General features: G+C 37.5%; 1 protein-coding gene across 2 annotated transcripts in view; it reads left to right on the top strand.

Annotated features, from left to right (window-relative positions):
- Positions 1-15,042, top strand: part of RTTN (rotatin) — a 142,786-nt gene that overhangs the window by 2,708 nt on the left and 125,036 nt on the right. For both annotated transcript variants that reach the window (XM_041739584.1, XM_041739583.1), the window contains exons 4-10: positions 741-830; positions 3,084-3,174; positions 4,761-4,875; positions 5,766-5,916; positions 10,000-10,165; positions 12,125-12,306; positions 14,607-14,722. In XM_041739584.1, coding sequence (XP_041595518.1) covers positions 741-830; positions 3,084-3,174; positions 4,761-4,875; positions 5,766-5,916; positions 10,000-10,165; positions 12,125-12,306; positions 14,607-14,722 — 911 coding nt within the window. The remainder of the gene's footprint in view (positions 1-740; positions 831-3,083; positions 3,175-4,760; positions 4,876-5,765; positions 5,917-9,999; positions 10,166-12,124; positions 12,307-14,606; positions 14,723-15,042) is intronic.

Raw genomic sequence — 15,042 nt, 5'->3', positions numbered from 1 at the left:
AAAAAAGATCCTCTCACCCAACTTATTTTTCTCTCATTAACTTACTTACTTGAGCTTGACCTTTTCCCCTTTTTCTACAGTTATTCAGAGGAGGATACATACGTATTTATTGCTTTTTTTTTTTTTTTTTTTTTTTTGGTAAAGGGACCTAAAAGATGCCAGAGATTTTCTTTTCCTTAGGCTAGTTTGACAGATTATTCCTACAACAGTAACAAATCTTCAACAATAATAGTAATAACAATACTGTGTTCCCATTATTATTGCAACTGAACTGGTGTTCATCAATCACATGTCACAATCCCATGTGACAGAGAATCATCAAAGATATTGAAAGATAGTGCCTGACTGCTTTGTTTCCGACAACTTTTTCCTTAAAGATGTTAATTAAAGTTGAAGTAGTCAGAAACTACCTAATAAGAGTAAGAGGGTGGAGGGAGATGGACTAAGGATCCTCTTGAATAAATACTTTGTAGCAGGTTCTTTATGTACATTGTAGATGTTTTCATTCTAACAAATAGTTGTATTTGCTGAACCATAAAAGAGACAGGGAACCCCCTTCCCCCCATTAAAAACGGACTCAGCATTTACATTTTTTTCCTCTGTAGGAAAAAAGAGAGAAAAAAACCTTATTTTTCTAGTTTTTAAAATGATTGAAAAGTAAGTTTAAAATTTGAAAAGAGTAAATTTCACTTTTAGCAAATAAGGAACCATTAATATGGTAATATGTATTTTCTTATCAGAAATGCCACAACAACCTGAAATCTTAATAGGATATTTTCCTAAAGACAAAAGTAATCTCCAGCAGATGGAAGTGTCTCCACGACCAATGGGTGTGTATGTATAGAGAAGTAGATCCTTTTAATCTGGTAAATCAGAAATTAATGTACTTTTCCTTATTGTTCCTTATTGTGGTCAGACTGGAATATTTCAGCACTAAACTGAATGTTTGTTTCCTCAAATTAAAGATACAGAGTTTAAAGGGTAAAATTTTATGTTATTCTAACTGCATTTGAGCAACAGTATAGGAGGGTGGGAATGGTGGCAGTACTCAGGGCTTACCGAAAACAGACTTGTGAGGAAATGTGCCATGCACTATATATATATATCATGTTAGTTATTCTCTAGCTCACTAAGTGATGCTCTTCATCCAGTTACTCAAGCCGAAGTCTCAGGATTGTTTTGGTTTCTTCATTATTTATTTATTCATTCATTCATTCATTCATTCATTTATCTTTATCCCAGCATCCAGCTAATTGAAGAGTTCTGGTTTAGAGCCTCTCTTGCTCTCCCTGGAATCTCATCTAGGTCTTTTCATGTCTCTGCTCCCATGTCGCCTCCTCAGAGACCTTTCTGAGAACTCTAGCCAGGGATCACTTACTGCCTATGTTTAGTTTTCTTCCTGACGTATATCATGATCTGAAATTACATATTTATGTACCTCTTGTTTGTCTCTGTTGTTAAAAGCTTAATGATATGGGCAGCCTAGGTGGTTCAGCGGTTTAGCGCCGCCTTCAGCGCAGGGCCTGATCCTGGAGACCCAGGATTGAGTCCCACGTCAGTCCCTGCATGGAGCCTGCTTCTCCCTCTGCCTGTGCCTCTGCCTCTCTCTCTTTGTGTGTCTTCTCATGAATAAATAAATAAAATCTTAAAGAAAAAAAAAAAAAGCTAAATGGTAGCTGTGTACACTGCTTTATCCCCAGTGCACAGAACAATGCCAAAAACATATTAGGCATTCAGTATGTATTCTTTGAATGAATGAATGAATCTTCATTGGAGTCCCAGTGAATTTGATAGTTACTATCCCATTTTACTGATGAAGGCACTGAGGCCTAGAAATGATAAAATCTTCGTTCTGGGTGCTGCACTTAGGGAATGATGAAATAAGCATGTACCGAAACAGTTTATTACCTGCACAGTTGAAAATGTTGTGTCCATATCTGCTCATGTCAAGTATTCACTTTAACTCTGGAAGCTCTCTTACTAAAAAGCTTTCATAGAAACTCTCTGGTTGAATAACTCTTTCTGTAAAAGTTTTGTTAGGCTTGTTAGGCAGCTTTGGTTTGGAAATGGTAGTTTCTTTGTGTTTCTGATTAAGAGGTTTCATTGAGTGACAGTAAGAGACACCTGAAGGGAGAGAGTATGTCCAGGGCTGGGGAGGTGGGCACTTGAGTACAGCTGTTGAAAACATTAGGGATCATTGAGATGGTAATATTTTGTCATGGGAGTTGCAGTTTGTGGATTGATGATACACCTTATTTTGGATACATCTTTTTGTGTGCTGTATGAGTCTGTCCTTCCCTCCACCCTGCCCTTACTTTTCTGTTAGAAAGTAAATCCTGCTTGGATGTTAGCACTTTTGAAAGAAACAACTGTGCTATATTTGTGTGTTTAATAATGCTGTTATCTAAATGCAGAGATTCCGTGCTCTTTTCAAAGCATTTGGCAGAAAGAATATTTGCCACTTGGAAGAGATTATGTAGATACTAGATACAGTTTCTCAGCATTGGCACCTTGTACAATATAAGAGCTGTTAAAAAATAATTTGAATCGGGTAGTTTAAAATTGTTGGTTTCTCAGGTTTCTTTTAATCTTGAGTGCTGAGATTTGATCTTCAACCTTATGGTCTTCAAGTCATTTTCAAAGAAGTTTTAACATCTAATACCACTTAGGATATTTGATCATGAGTAATTAAATATAGTATATGATTATGTTTATATCATATTTAATTTCTACGATTAACGATCTCCAAATGCCAGTTCCTTTTATGTTAAATTTAAGCTTTGTGTTCTGGTTAGCCACAGGGTAAAACAGAAAATGTAATAGAAACTTTAAATGTCATTCGATTGTTTTGTGTTTAATGCCCTTCTAATAATATATGGATTCTCTGTAAATTATGAAAATAGAGCTCTCTTATTTATCCTGTTAGGGAACAGATTTGCAGCTGACCTTGTTTGGTATATTTGAGGTTACTGTAAGATGTAACTTTATTTGAGGGATTGTTTTCAGGGTAAAGCCTTACTTTTTGCATTGTGAGTCTGTCAACATTGTCTTTGATCCCATAAATTTTGCTGTTGCATTAACAGTGAATCAGACTGTGAAGTGTTTGAAGTTTTCTACGTTTCCTTGGCTACCCCTGACTACAACAGATAGACATGTTCTCTCCTCTAATGAAAGGTATGGTACCTGATGTGTGTCAGGTTATTTTGGTTCATTTATAGCCATTAAATCTGGTTCCTATTACTGTACATTTTCACCAGGAAAAAAAATACTAAGTGGCTATGAAAGGTAGTAATGGGAATATATGAATGATTTTTCACTGTTTCAAAAAGCAGGCCAGAAAAATTCCTGTTTGCCCTTAACAGGCTCTTAACAGGCTACACATCTTTTTTTTTTTTTTTTTTTTGTGGTTGGAATCTTGTATACTTTTTGGTGGCATGAGTCATCTCTTATTGACCAGATTCTCTGATTACTTATGTCCTTGGCTAATACAACTGGGAAAAAATTAAACATAAATGCAGTCTTTTTAAAATGCATTCTTTTTTAGTGGACAGCATATCCAGTGGACAATATAGAGACCAACTTGCTAGAGTTAGGACTAGGTAAACAGCTGGATGCTATTAAATGTTTTTTGATGCTAGCACTTCCTTTTTTTTTTTTTTTTTTTTTTTTAAGATTTTATTTATTTATTCATTAGAGACACAGGCAGAGGGAGGAGAAGTAGGCCCCATGCAAGGAGCGGGATGTGGGACTCTATTCTGGGAATCCGAGATCATGCCCTGAGTCAAAGGCAGATGCTCAACTGCTGAGCCACCCTGGCGTGCCATGGTGCTGGCACTTCCAAGGCATCAGTAAATTCTCTTGGATCAACATATTGAAGAAGTGTACAGTATACTTGGGAAAGGGGCAGAGGTGGTTTTGAGGTCAGCTCTGAATCAGGCCTCATGGAAGAGATTATGACTTCTAGGGCACACTTCTGGATGGTGTGGACTGGAGCTGGTCTGAGAGAGGCAGTGTGGATTCTTCGGGTGGGAGGTAAATGATTGCTGAATCCCTAGGTGGGCACATATTACCTGAGGGCTGTCCTCTGTTTGGGATAAGAGAAGAATCCCAGCTTGATTCACTCCACAAAGGAAGAGTGGTAAGGAATTTAATTTCTAGAATTTAACTATATATTTGCTATAATATTTTTTGTCTTACTTTCTAATTAATTTAGCAGATTTCATTGCGTTCTGTGCCCTTTGACTTCTTTGATTTCATTTTGTAGCACTGTTGGATAGTTTTTGCATACAATGGTGGATACCGTGCAGTGCTTGCTCTTGAGTAAGGTCTAGTAGGGGATAGAAAGGCATCAACATGAAGTTGCCAGAGCACCAGTTATAAGCATGTGGAGGAAGGACCTATCCCAGAGTTCTTGATTAGGAAAAAGATGTAGTAGGAAGGCTTCCCGGGAGAAGTGAAGTCTCAGCTGAGACCTGAAGAACTGTTAATAGAATCATTATGCCACTAGGTTACTTAGACTCTGGTATAGATAATTCTTTTTAAAAATAAATAATGAGGGGTGCCTGAGTGGCTCAGTCAGTCAAGTGTCTGCCTTTGACTTGGCTTGGGTAGTGATCCCGGGGTCCTGGGATCGAGCCCCGTGTTGAGCTCTCTGCTCAGCGGGGAGCCTGCTTCTCCCTCTGCCTCTGCCTGCCACTCTGCTTATTCTCTGTCATGTGAATAAATAAAATCTTAAAAAAAAATGGTATTTTTTTTTGTAGCTCTTTAAGAAGTAGTAACCATACTTTAATTTGGAACACCTGTGAGCTACTGAAGGACGTTATCATGCAAGACTTTCCTGCTGAAATTTTCCTTCAAAGGCCAAAAATTGTTCAGGTACGTATGCTCTGTAATTGTTTTAGATTTTGAAATAGAGAACTTTTTACAATGAAACAAATTTTGCAAAAGCAGAAGTCAGTCCTTAGGAAGTAATTTACTGTATTTAAAAAATGAAGTATTCAGTTTCTGAAACTTCTTTGAATGGTGGTAGTTCTTCTGATAGGAGGTAGTCTCATTTGACATATACAGTTTGAGCACCTTGAATTTACCCTTTATGAGTCACCTAAATGGGAGAATGGACTTTGGATATTGAGATTGGGCCATAGTAACCCTTCCTAACAGTGAGAATAGCATTGCTTTTTGAGTATCGAGGATAGGTCAGGCAGTGCTAGATGCTGTGGAGATAAGGTCGTAGTGAGCAGTTCAGATGAATTCTTTGCAATCTAGTCTATTGTTTGTACAGTAGAGCTGGGGATCCTGCATCTGGAATCCTGGCATACCTATAGCCTCTAGTAATACCTCAGCACTTCACTCACCATCCCAGGGCTGGAATGCATGCCTCTGAGTGGCAGCTATTACTACATACTATTGCCATTGTCAAAAGACAGCAGAGGAAAAGCTGTTCATTGTCAAAATGTGGCAAAATGAGTTGCAGAAGGCTTGCTGTGATTTTTAAAAAGTACTGTGTAACTTAATGGGGAATAATTCATGTGTTCTTTCAGAATAGCAACTCAACTAACAGATTTTAGATAAAACACTGACTTGTCTATTTAAATTTTATTTTCTTGCTTTGTCCCATCTTCTTGCTTTATGCTAAGTCTGTTTCCATTTCTTGGTCTTAAAAATATTTTGCAAGTTACTTTATTTCCTTTGGTGGTTCATTTGACCTCACTTGAATTCCACATCTATCTTCCCTTGATGACTTTCATTGCTCTTCTTTATTTCAGAGCCTTTTATCTCTGTTGAAACTGGCCTTTGGTGGAGATGGAAGACATCGCCTGGCGTTACAGTCAGTGTCCTGCTTGCAGCACCTGTGCACATACTTAAGAAACAGACTTAACTTTCACCGAGATCCAGGTTTTTTCTCCAGTAAAGAAGGTATTTATGTTTGTTCATTAGTCATTGATGGTATTTGCAGATTTTTTGAGTATTATATTTACTGTATAAATTTTCACAATATAAACTCCTTATTCTTAAATGTAATCAAATGATCATCTTTGAAAACCAATTGTGTGAATGACAGAACCACTCATAATCCCATCCTCTTTTTTGGTAAGAGCCATTTGCAAGATGTTTTTCTTTTCTCTTAGGCATATAGTGCTGTTGGGAACTAAGCACTAGAATTTTGAGTTCAGCTATTCGTTTGGGACCTTGGGCATTTTGGAAAGTTATTTGTATTAATAGATTGTTTGGTTTGAAGAATAACAATTTGTATTTTGTTAATAGTTTTTAACCTTTGGTATATTTTACTTAATTTATTTTAAAATAATCTCTTCAGGGCAGCCCGGGTGGCTCAGTGGTTTAGCGCTGCCTTTGGCCCAGGGCGTGATCCTGGAGACCTGGGGATTGAGTCCCACGTCGGGCTCCCTGCATGGAGCCTGCTTCTCCCTCTGCTTGTGTCTCTGCCTCTTTCTCTGCATCTCTGTGTGTCTCTCATGGATAAATAAATAAAATCTTAAAAAAAAAAAATCTCTTCACTCAACATGGGCTTGAGCTCACAACCCCAAGATCAAGAATTACATGCTCTAGTGACTGAGCCAGCCAGATGCCCCGGGTTTGTATTTTATGAAAACTATTTTTACGCAACTTGCGATGTAGTTCATTTATTATATGATAGCAGTGCCAGACTTTTAAGGAAGAAAGCACCACCTAATGGCCAAATAAAGCACTAGACTGGCTTTGTCGAAACAGTATTTATAATTTAGGAATTCTATGCGCTTATTCATTGAAAGTTGAATATTAAGTTACAGTGATTTGTCATCATGCTTCACAATTAATCCCTATTCTGTTCAGAGTTTCCCTGATTCTATACCACTTGAATACTTATGCTGTACATTAACTTTATTATAGATCTCAGAGGGCATTGAGTTCCTCATTAACATTCTTGAAATAGAGCGTTTCCTGAATGACTGATAACAGAGAGCTGTAGGTACCCCATATTTCATCAGAATTAAGAGTTATTCTGTTGATTAAAATAGTATCTTTGAAGATTTATTCATGTATTAATGTTTTCTATTATTAGCTATATGCCAATTGATGTTCTAGTCTCTAGGGGGGTTAACACTGAACAAAGCAGATAATGTGCCTGCCCTTCTGAGCTTATCCATGAGAAGGTTGGGAATAGGAAATAAATGAGTAAACAAGTTCGTTTCAGATGAGAAGTGCTTAAAGGAAATAGGAAGGGTGGTATGACCGAAGGTGATCAGGGAAACGTGGCTTACCTGGATATGATGGGCGGAGAGAGTCTCTCAGAGGAGGTGACCTGAAGGGTGAGAAGGAACCATCTATTTGAAGAGCTGCAGGGACAGTATTCCTGGAGGATTGGGGGCCTCAGAAATGAGGTGACCTGCCTGAGGAACAGCAACCAGGCTGGTGTTGTGAGTGGAGTAGAGTGGGCAGGGAATGAATGGGGCACAGAGAGGGGATGGGGTGAGATCAGAGAGGTAACCAGGGGCCAGAGTGTGTTCGGATTTGTACATCTTAGTAAGTCTTTCTTTCTTTCTTTCTTTCTTTCTTTCTTTCTTTCTTTCTTTCTTTCTTTCTTCCTTCCTTCCTTCCTTCTTTCTTTCTTCTTTCTTTCTTTCTTTCTTTCTTTCTTTCTTTCTTTCTTTCTTTCTTTCTTCCTTCCTTCCTTCCTTCCTTCCTTCCTTCCTTCCTTCCTTATTTATTTATTTATTTATTTATTTATTTATTTATTTATGATAGACAAAGAGAGAGAGAGAGGCAGAGACACAGGAGGAGGGAGAAGCAGGCTCCATGCCAGGAGCCCCATGCGGGACTCGATTCCGGGACTCCAGGATCGCGCCCTGGGCCAAAGGCAGGTGCTAAACCGCTGAGCCACCCAGGGATCCCCTTAGTAAGCATTTCATATTTTCTTTGTAGTGCAGTGAGAAGCTCTTGGATAACTTTTTTTCCTCTGCAGATACCTTTATTTTACTTACGTCTTTTTTTTTTTTTTTCAGAATTATTTTACTTAAGTCTTGAAGAAAATTATGAAAAAATATGTATTGCATAAAGTATGCCATCATAACCATTTAGAAATATGCAGTTTTGTTGGCATTAATTGCATTCATAGTCTTGTGCAACCATCACCATTATCTGTTCTCAAACATTTTTCATCACCCTAAATAGAAGCTCTGTGACCATTTAGCCATGCTCCCCAAGTCCCCTTCCCTCTGCAGCCACTGATAACCTCTCTTCTACAATCTGTCTCTAAATTTTTCTGTTCTTGGTACTTCTTACAAGTGGAATCATGCATTTGTCCTTTTGTGTCTGGCTGATTTCACTGACATCATGTTGTCAAGGTTCATCCATGCTTCAGCTGTGTCAGAACTTCATTCCTTTTTACGGATAATGTTCCACTGAATGGATAATGCCACATTTGGCTTATTCATTTACCTGTTGATGGGCATATGAGTTTTCGCCTTTTGGCTCTCGTGAATAATGTTTTGGTGAACATCGGCACATCTGTTTGAGCTCCTGTTTTCAGTTCTGTTGGGTATACCTGAGAGTGGAATTGCTGGGTTATATATTCATTCTACATTTAGCCATCTGAGGAACCACCAACCTGTTGGCCACAGTGGCTGCCTCATTTTACTTCCCAGCTGGCAACCTATGATGCTTCCAGTTTCTTCACATGCCACCAACACTTGTTACTTTCCCTTTTAAAAATCACAGTCATCCTAGTAGGTGTGAGGTGGTATTTCACTATGGTTCTGATTTGTATTTCCCTACAGACTATTGATTAATGACTAGTGGGTGATTTCCTATTGACTTTTTACATGCATATTGGCCATTTGTGTATCTTCTTTGGAGAAATGTCTTTTAAAGTCCTTTGCCCTGGGTGCCTGGGTGCCTTAATGTGTTAAGTGTTTGCCTTTGGCTCAGTTCACGATCACAGGGTCCTGGGATAGAGCTCTGTGTCGGGCTCCCCACTTAGCAGGTGGAATCTCCTTCTCTCTCTGCCCCTCTTCCTGCTCGTCATTCAGACTCCACTGAGCTCAGAGCCTGACAAGTGGCTAGATCTCCTGACCTTGAGATCATTACTTGAGCTGAAATCAAGAGTTGAAAGCTCAACTGAGCCACTCAGGCACCCATGGTGGTTTATTTATTTATTTATTGTTGAGTTTAGGAGTTCTTTATATATCCTGATTATAAAGTCTTTTTTAGATCTATGATCTGTAGGTATTTGTTCTCACTCTATAGGTTGTCAGTTTCTTCATAATGTCCTTTGATGCGTAAAAGTTGTTTTTTTTTTTTTTTTTTTTTAAAGATTTTATTCATGAGGGACACACAGAGAGGGTCAGAGACATAGAGCAAGAGGTGGGACTTGATCCCAGGAACCTGGGATCATGACCTGAGCCAAAGCAGACCTCAACCACTGAGCCATCCAGGTTCCCAAAGATTTTTGATTTTGATGAAGTCCAGTTTATCTTTGTTTTCTTTGGTTGTGCTTTTGGTTTCATGTTTAAGGATCTATTGCCAAATCCAAGATCATGAAGATTTACCTCTATATTTTCTACTGAGAGTTTATGGTTTTTATTTAGTTATTTATCTTTAAATTTAAAAAATTTTAAAAATATTTATTTATTTATTTTGAGCTTATGGTTTTAACTCTTATATTTAGGTTGTTGATTCTTTTTTACATGTGGTTTGAGGTAGGGTTTCTCGTAGAGTTGTGAGCAGGGGAGTGCATGACCTGCTATTTTGCTTTGGCAGTCCTGAATGTTACAAGTCAATAGTGCTGGCTTGAAGGCTAGAGATAATAAGGTCAGTTAGATATAAATCTAAATGTGCTAAGTGAATACTTCAAAAAGGTTGATCTTTACTTTTACCCCAGTAGAAGTGTTTTTATAAAACATCTTAACTTTGTTAATGTTTTTTTGGAAGAATGACATAAAAATTCCGTAATCATAATTTGTTGCTATTGAGGGATAATTTTATTCTTTTTTTTCCTCTTAGATACAGTTTCCCAAAATTCTTCTTTGTCATACTGTCATGAAGTTAGAGTTATTCATCATTCTCAGAATCCTTCTCTGGGAAGCAGTAGCCCCCGGCCTTCTGTGGTTGGACGCACAGGCCAGCGACCCAGAGGAGATGGACAGGATTGGGATGCTGTGTCTTCCAGGTGACTGTTGAAATGCCCAGTTAACTTGTGCATGTGTGTTTTGGTTTCAGAGGGAGATTAATATTTTTCTCTATCTTTTCTTTTGGAATATTACCACAGGTATTGGCCTTGTGTTGAACCAATGGTTTCCATACTTTTTTTTGACTGTGAGCCACAGTAAGAAATAATCTTAGTTTTAACTCAATACTCAGTACACAGATGTATGTTCTTATGTGTGTGTATAGGTATGTTTGTGTGTTTGTACGCTGTGTGTGTATTCCTGCCAAAATAAGGTGTTCACAAAATACTCCCTTGATTCCCTGTGCTATGTAGTAAACTGTATTTTCTGTTTTTTTCCATTTGATTAAAAAAAGATTGATGATTTTGACCTATTAAATTATTTTCATCAGCCACAAATGGAATGCAATCTAGTTTAAAAGCATAGGTTTAGATGATAGATAATATTTTGATAGTATTTCAAACCCGCATTTGTAAGTCTAAACATAGTTTAAATGCATCAGTATTTACTATTAAAGGGAATGATTGGAGGCTATAAAACAAAGGTTCATTTAAGATGCACAATTTATGGTATTTTACTTATTTATGTAAATATAGATTTTTATATATTAACTTTGTTTAACGGGATTGGCATGGGTGTTTGTGTGTTACCTCATCCCTAGGCTACCAGCATCTTATAAACATATTAGTCTCTTCTTTTGGTGTCATCTTAATAAATGCTCAGTGAGATGAATACTCCTCTGTTGGCTTGATTATTTACTCATGACATTGCTGTTGCTACAAGCTGACACTGATTCATGCTGGCTGCATGGTTGGTGTTACACCAAGTGCTATACATGCTTTATCTCCTTTACTTGTCATCCTGACAATCCTGTAATAGCATTGGTATTATCATCATCATCATTTTACAGGCAAACGTGGTTGGGAAAGGCAATGAGCCTTGCCCCAGTTTATACAGTTGGTGAAGAGGAAGGCTGGTGTTGAGACAGTATGAGCTGAGAGCCTGTGCTCCTAGTCCTTCTATAGGAGTTAGTGGGTTAGGCATGGTTTTTCTCTTTATTCTGGGAAAGCCTTTCTGTCTTGTTCTCTAAGTTGTATCTGGTGTGCTGCGTGCATATAAATTCTCACTCCTCACTCCACACCGTCCTCATGGGGCCTGTTAGAGTTTGAGAGAAGCCCACCTCATTTTCGTATTTTGGGATGTTGAAATTGAAGAAATGACAAAAGATATATTAAATTTTGGGAGTTTTACATGTTCAATAGCATTAGTATATCTGGGATTCAGCTTCAATTATGGATAACATTAAAAGTAAAAAATTTGAGGTCCTTTATAAATGTGAGTTTTAGGCCTTTCTATAGCCCTTTATCCCTACCCCTTCACTTGACACCTAAGGTAAGAATTTTTTATGAAGAAAGCCATGAAATATGGGATGTTCCACTTTTGGTACATTTTCAAAATCATGATGTGATGCTGAATGTACTAAATGAAGTAATCCATTTATCCTCATGTTTTTCTGGCATTTTCTAGCATTCTTCAGTTGCTAACACTGGCTTATTTAGAACATTTGGTGAAAATCACAGAAAATCTAGGAAACTATAAACGATTTAGTTTTGCCTCTAAGTTGATTACAGAAGAACTTTGCTATGAATTGGCTTGCTTTTCTCTAGAAACAATAAATGGATTATTAGTGGTAATGTTGATTGCTCTTCTAGGAATTTTGAGAACACCATTTTGAAAAGCGATATATGAGTGCATTTTTGGTTTCATTTACAGTTTTGAGCTATCTTTATGGAATTTAATCTTATAATTTGTCTAGGTTTCACAAATCTGACCACATTGTTGCATGAAGCAACGTAGTTGTGTCTAACATGAGGCTTCTCATGTGCCGGACAGCAGAGATGCAGTAAACCTTTTTGTGAGCTGTTTCCATATTCAAGAATTATCATTTGTTTATTTTACAGTGGAAGTAGTAGTCATGCTCCTGTGAACTCTAGGATCTCTGTGCATTCACCTTTGGATGTGGTACACATAGATCTGCCTGAGCTGGAGGCCGAAGACACTCTGGAGCTACAATTCCAGCAGCTCAGTCTGCCCCAGTTCTGTGTCTCCGTTCTGCAATCAGCAGTTCCTCTCTTAAGAACAGGTTAGCTGTTTTTGAAGTCATAGTTCTTGTTATGTAATTTATCGCTGTTTTGTCCATTTTGTGGGACTCTTTTCTTTTTTTCACTTACCCGTGTTAGGAACTTGCTTTTTTTTTTTTTGTTAGGAGCTTTTTTATAAAGATTTTATTTATGTGAGAGAGATGAGAGAGAGAGAGAGAGAGTAAGCTCAAGTGAGCACTATTTGGGGGAGGGGCAGAGGGAGAAGCAGACTTCTCTGTTGAGCAGAGCAGGGATCCTGGTGCGGGACTTGATTCTAGGACGCTGGGTTCATGACCTGAGCTGAAGGCAGGTACTTCACTGCCTGAGCCACGCAGGCGCCCCTGGGATACAAATTCTTAGAATTTAATAAAGTCTTAATATTGTCTAAGTGAATGTGGATGACATGAGCATTGTTTGGATAGAGTATCCCCTTCCATTTATGGCTTTTTGTATATACTTCCACTTCTGTATGACTATTTTAAACATAAGCACTGAAAAAACAATGTGACCAGAATAATAAATTATAGAAGGTGGGCCAGCATGAATAGACTGGGATAAGAAAATCTTTGGCTTTTGCTCTTTGGAAACTTTTTGAGTCGCTCACAGTTGTTCAGTTGTCCTACTCAGTTCGTGGTTAAGCTATGAAACATGTGAAAAACAAACCCCAAACTGGATTCTTACCTTTGCAGTAATTTCTTTTTCTGAAAAAAACCAAACTCAAAAAAACCTCTCAAACATTCTGGAGTTGCCTCTTCTCTCAGTACGCTGGGTAAATTCTCAAAGATGTACTAAAGTATATATGGTCATGTAGTTGTAATTTTAGTTAAGCGTGATAGGAACAGTAACAATATGACCAATGTCTGCCAGAGTCACTAGAACAGCAGTTAGCGTATGTGGAGTTCCCGTCCTGCTCATCTCGCTTTGTGTGCATGGTTTCATGCATTCCTCACACCAACCCAATTTATCTTTCCATGAGTGGTAGTTAGTACTTTCATCCCCATTTTACAAATGAGAACACTGAGGTTCAGAGTGTTTTGGGAGCTTATCCAGAGTCATGCAGCTAAAACGGAGGCTTGAGCCAAGATTCTTCTGAAGCCAGTGACCATGCTCCTTAAGCACTTAGCAGTTTGTGAGATACAAAAAGGTTTGGAAGTGATAACAATATTTTATTCTCTGACTCTCTACATTTTCAGTAGTTGATAAACTTGTCAAGATATAAGATAAATAAGATTTGTTTTTTTGGTTGATACTGGCTCAATAAAATCTATCCCATTTGAGTTGTTTTCTAAGTGTCGTAGTTTATTTTTGCCTGCTTGGAGGTGATGGGGAGGGAAGCAGGATGGAGGTCTATGTTTGGGAAGTATTAAAAATGTTTTTATCCTAAGGAAAACCAAATACCCTAACTTATCACTGACTGAATAACTGTGCTGCCAGGAGTTAGACACACGTATTAATTAATTCATGTATTAGTAATGTGAAATAAAGAAAGAGCTGAACTTTGGCATCATGAAGTATATATGTTTGCATGGTATACTGAGAAGAACAGTTTTAGATTAAATGATTTCGCATTTAACCTTTTCTTAATTTGCTGTAAAAAGTCAGATTGATAATTATAAAGCTGTATCTTGGTACATAAATTTTTCTAAGTGTTCTCTTGCCCTTTTGTGATAAATTATTGCATAATTTGTAATTGTTCAATATCATAAGAGATTTCTAAGAGAACTTGCTCCAGCTGTTCTAATGGAACAATTAATCTAGGCCCTTATGATCTGGTGGTTTTACTTTTATTCATTGGAAATTGGCCTTTGGTATGTGGGACCAGAAAGTCTTGACTGAATGTTCGCCTTATGGATAGTAGAGTTCCTTTGTTCTGTCTCTGGAGAAAAGAGATTGCTTTGGTGGGTGTGATAGCCTCCTAGCACTAAATAGGAGATTAATAGAATGCATTTTTAAACCTAACCTGGTGCTTTGTCACATACTACATGTAACACGAAAAGGTCTCTGAATTAGAAAAATTTAACCTATCTCATGGCATTGTTAGATTTTGCTACTTTCTTTTTGAATATCTCACTTATGAGTGCATTGGACTTGTGGCTAAATTAGGATTGTGATTGGAACAAAAATGTTAATGGTGGTTGTAGATTGTGACTTCCCTATATGTCTCTTTCAGTGATTCTAAGGACATAAAAAAATAAAAAGAGAAAATAGGAGTTTGAGGGTATCACTAACCAGAAGATTGAGCAGTATGATATCTAGCTGTTCATTTGAAAGTTAATATTTTTTCTTCTATCTATATTCCTAGGTAGTAGACAAATGATTATAAGAGTTCTGGAATTGCTTGCAGAGGATATGATACTTATTGATGAAGCAATTTCAGCCGATATCTGGGATGACAACAGCCTTTTTGCTGTAGATATGGTGAGAATCCGTATTTTCCTTGGGATGTGGTAAATAATATTTAATTTTGTTTTGATCCTTTTAAGCCTGTTTTATTGTCTCATTAGTCTTTGAAAGCTTTCTTTCATACCAATATATCTCAGGCTTATTTTGTTCATTCTGAAACAGGTAATTTCTCTAGAAATTCTGGTTACTTATATTTTTGATTCTGGTTTCTCATAATGGGAGGATGTATATTGGGATGAAAAACAGGCCAGTGTGGTCCTTATAGCTACTGTCCTATCATTTTTCTTCTTTTAGTAATTAGGAAATAACGTATTTTTTAAGATTTTATTTTTTTC

This window comes from Vulpes lagopus, chromosome 24, assembly GCF_018345385.1.
Source record: "Vulpes lagopus strain Blue_001 chromosome 24, ASM1834538v1, whole genome shotgun sequence".
NCBI lineage: Eukaryota > Metazoa > Chordata > Mammalia > Carnivora > Canidae > Vulpes > Vulpes lagopus.
Note: the sequence above shows the minus strand (reverse complement) of the source record. Positions and strands in the feature narration are given on the sequence as shown.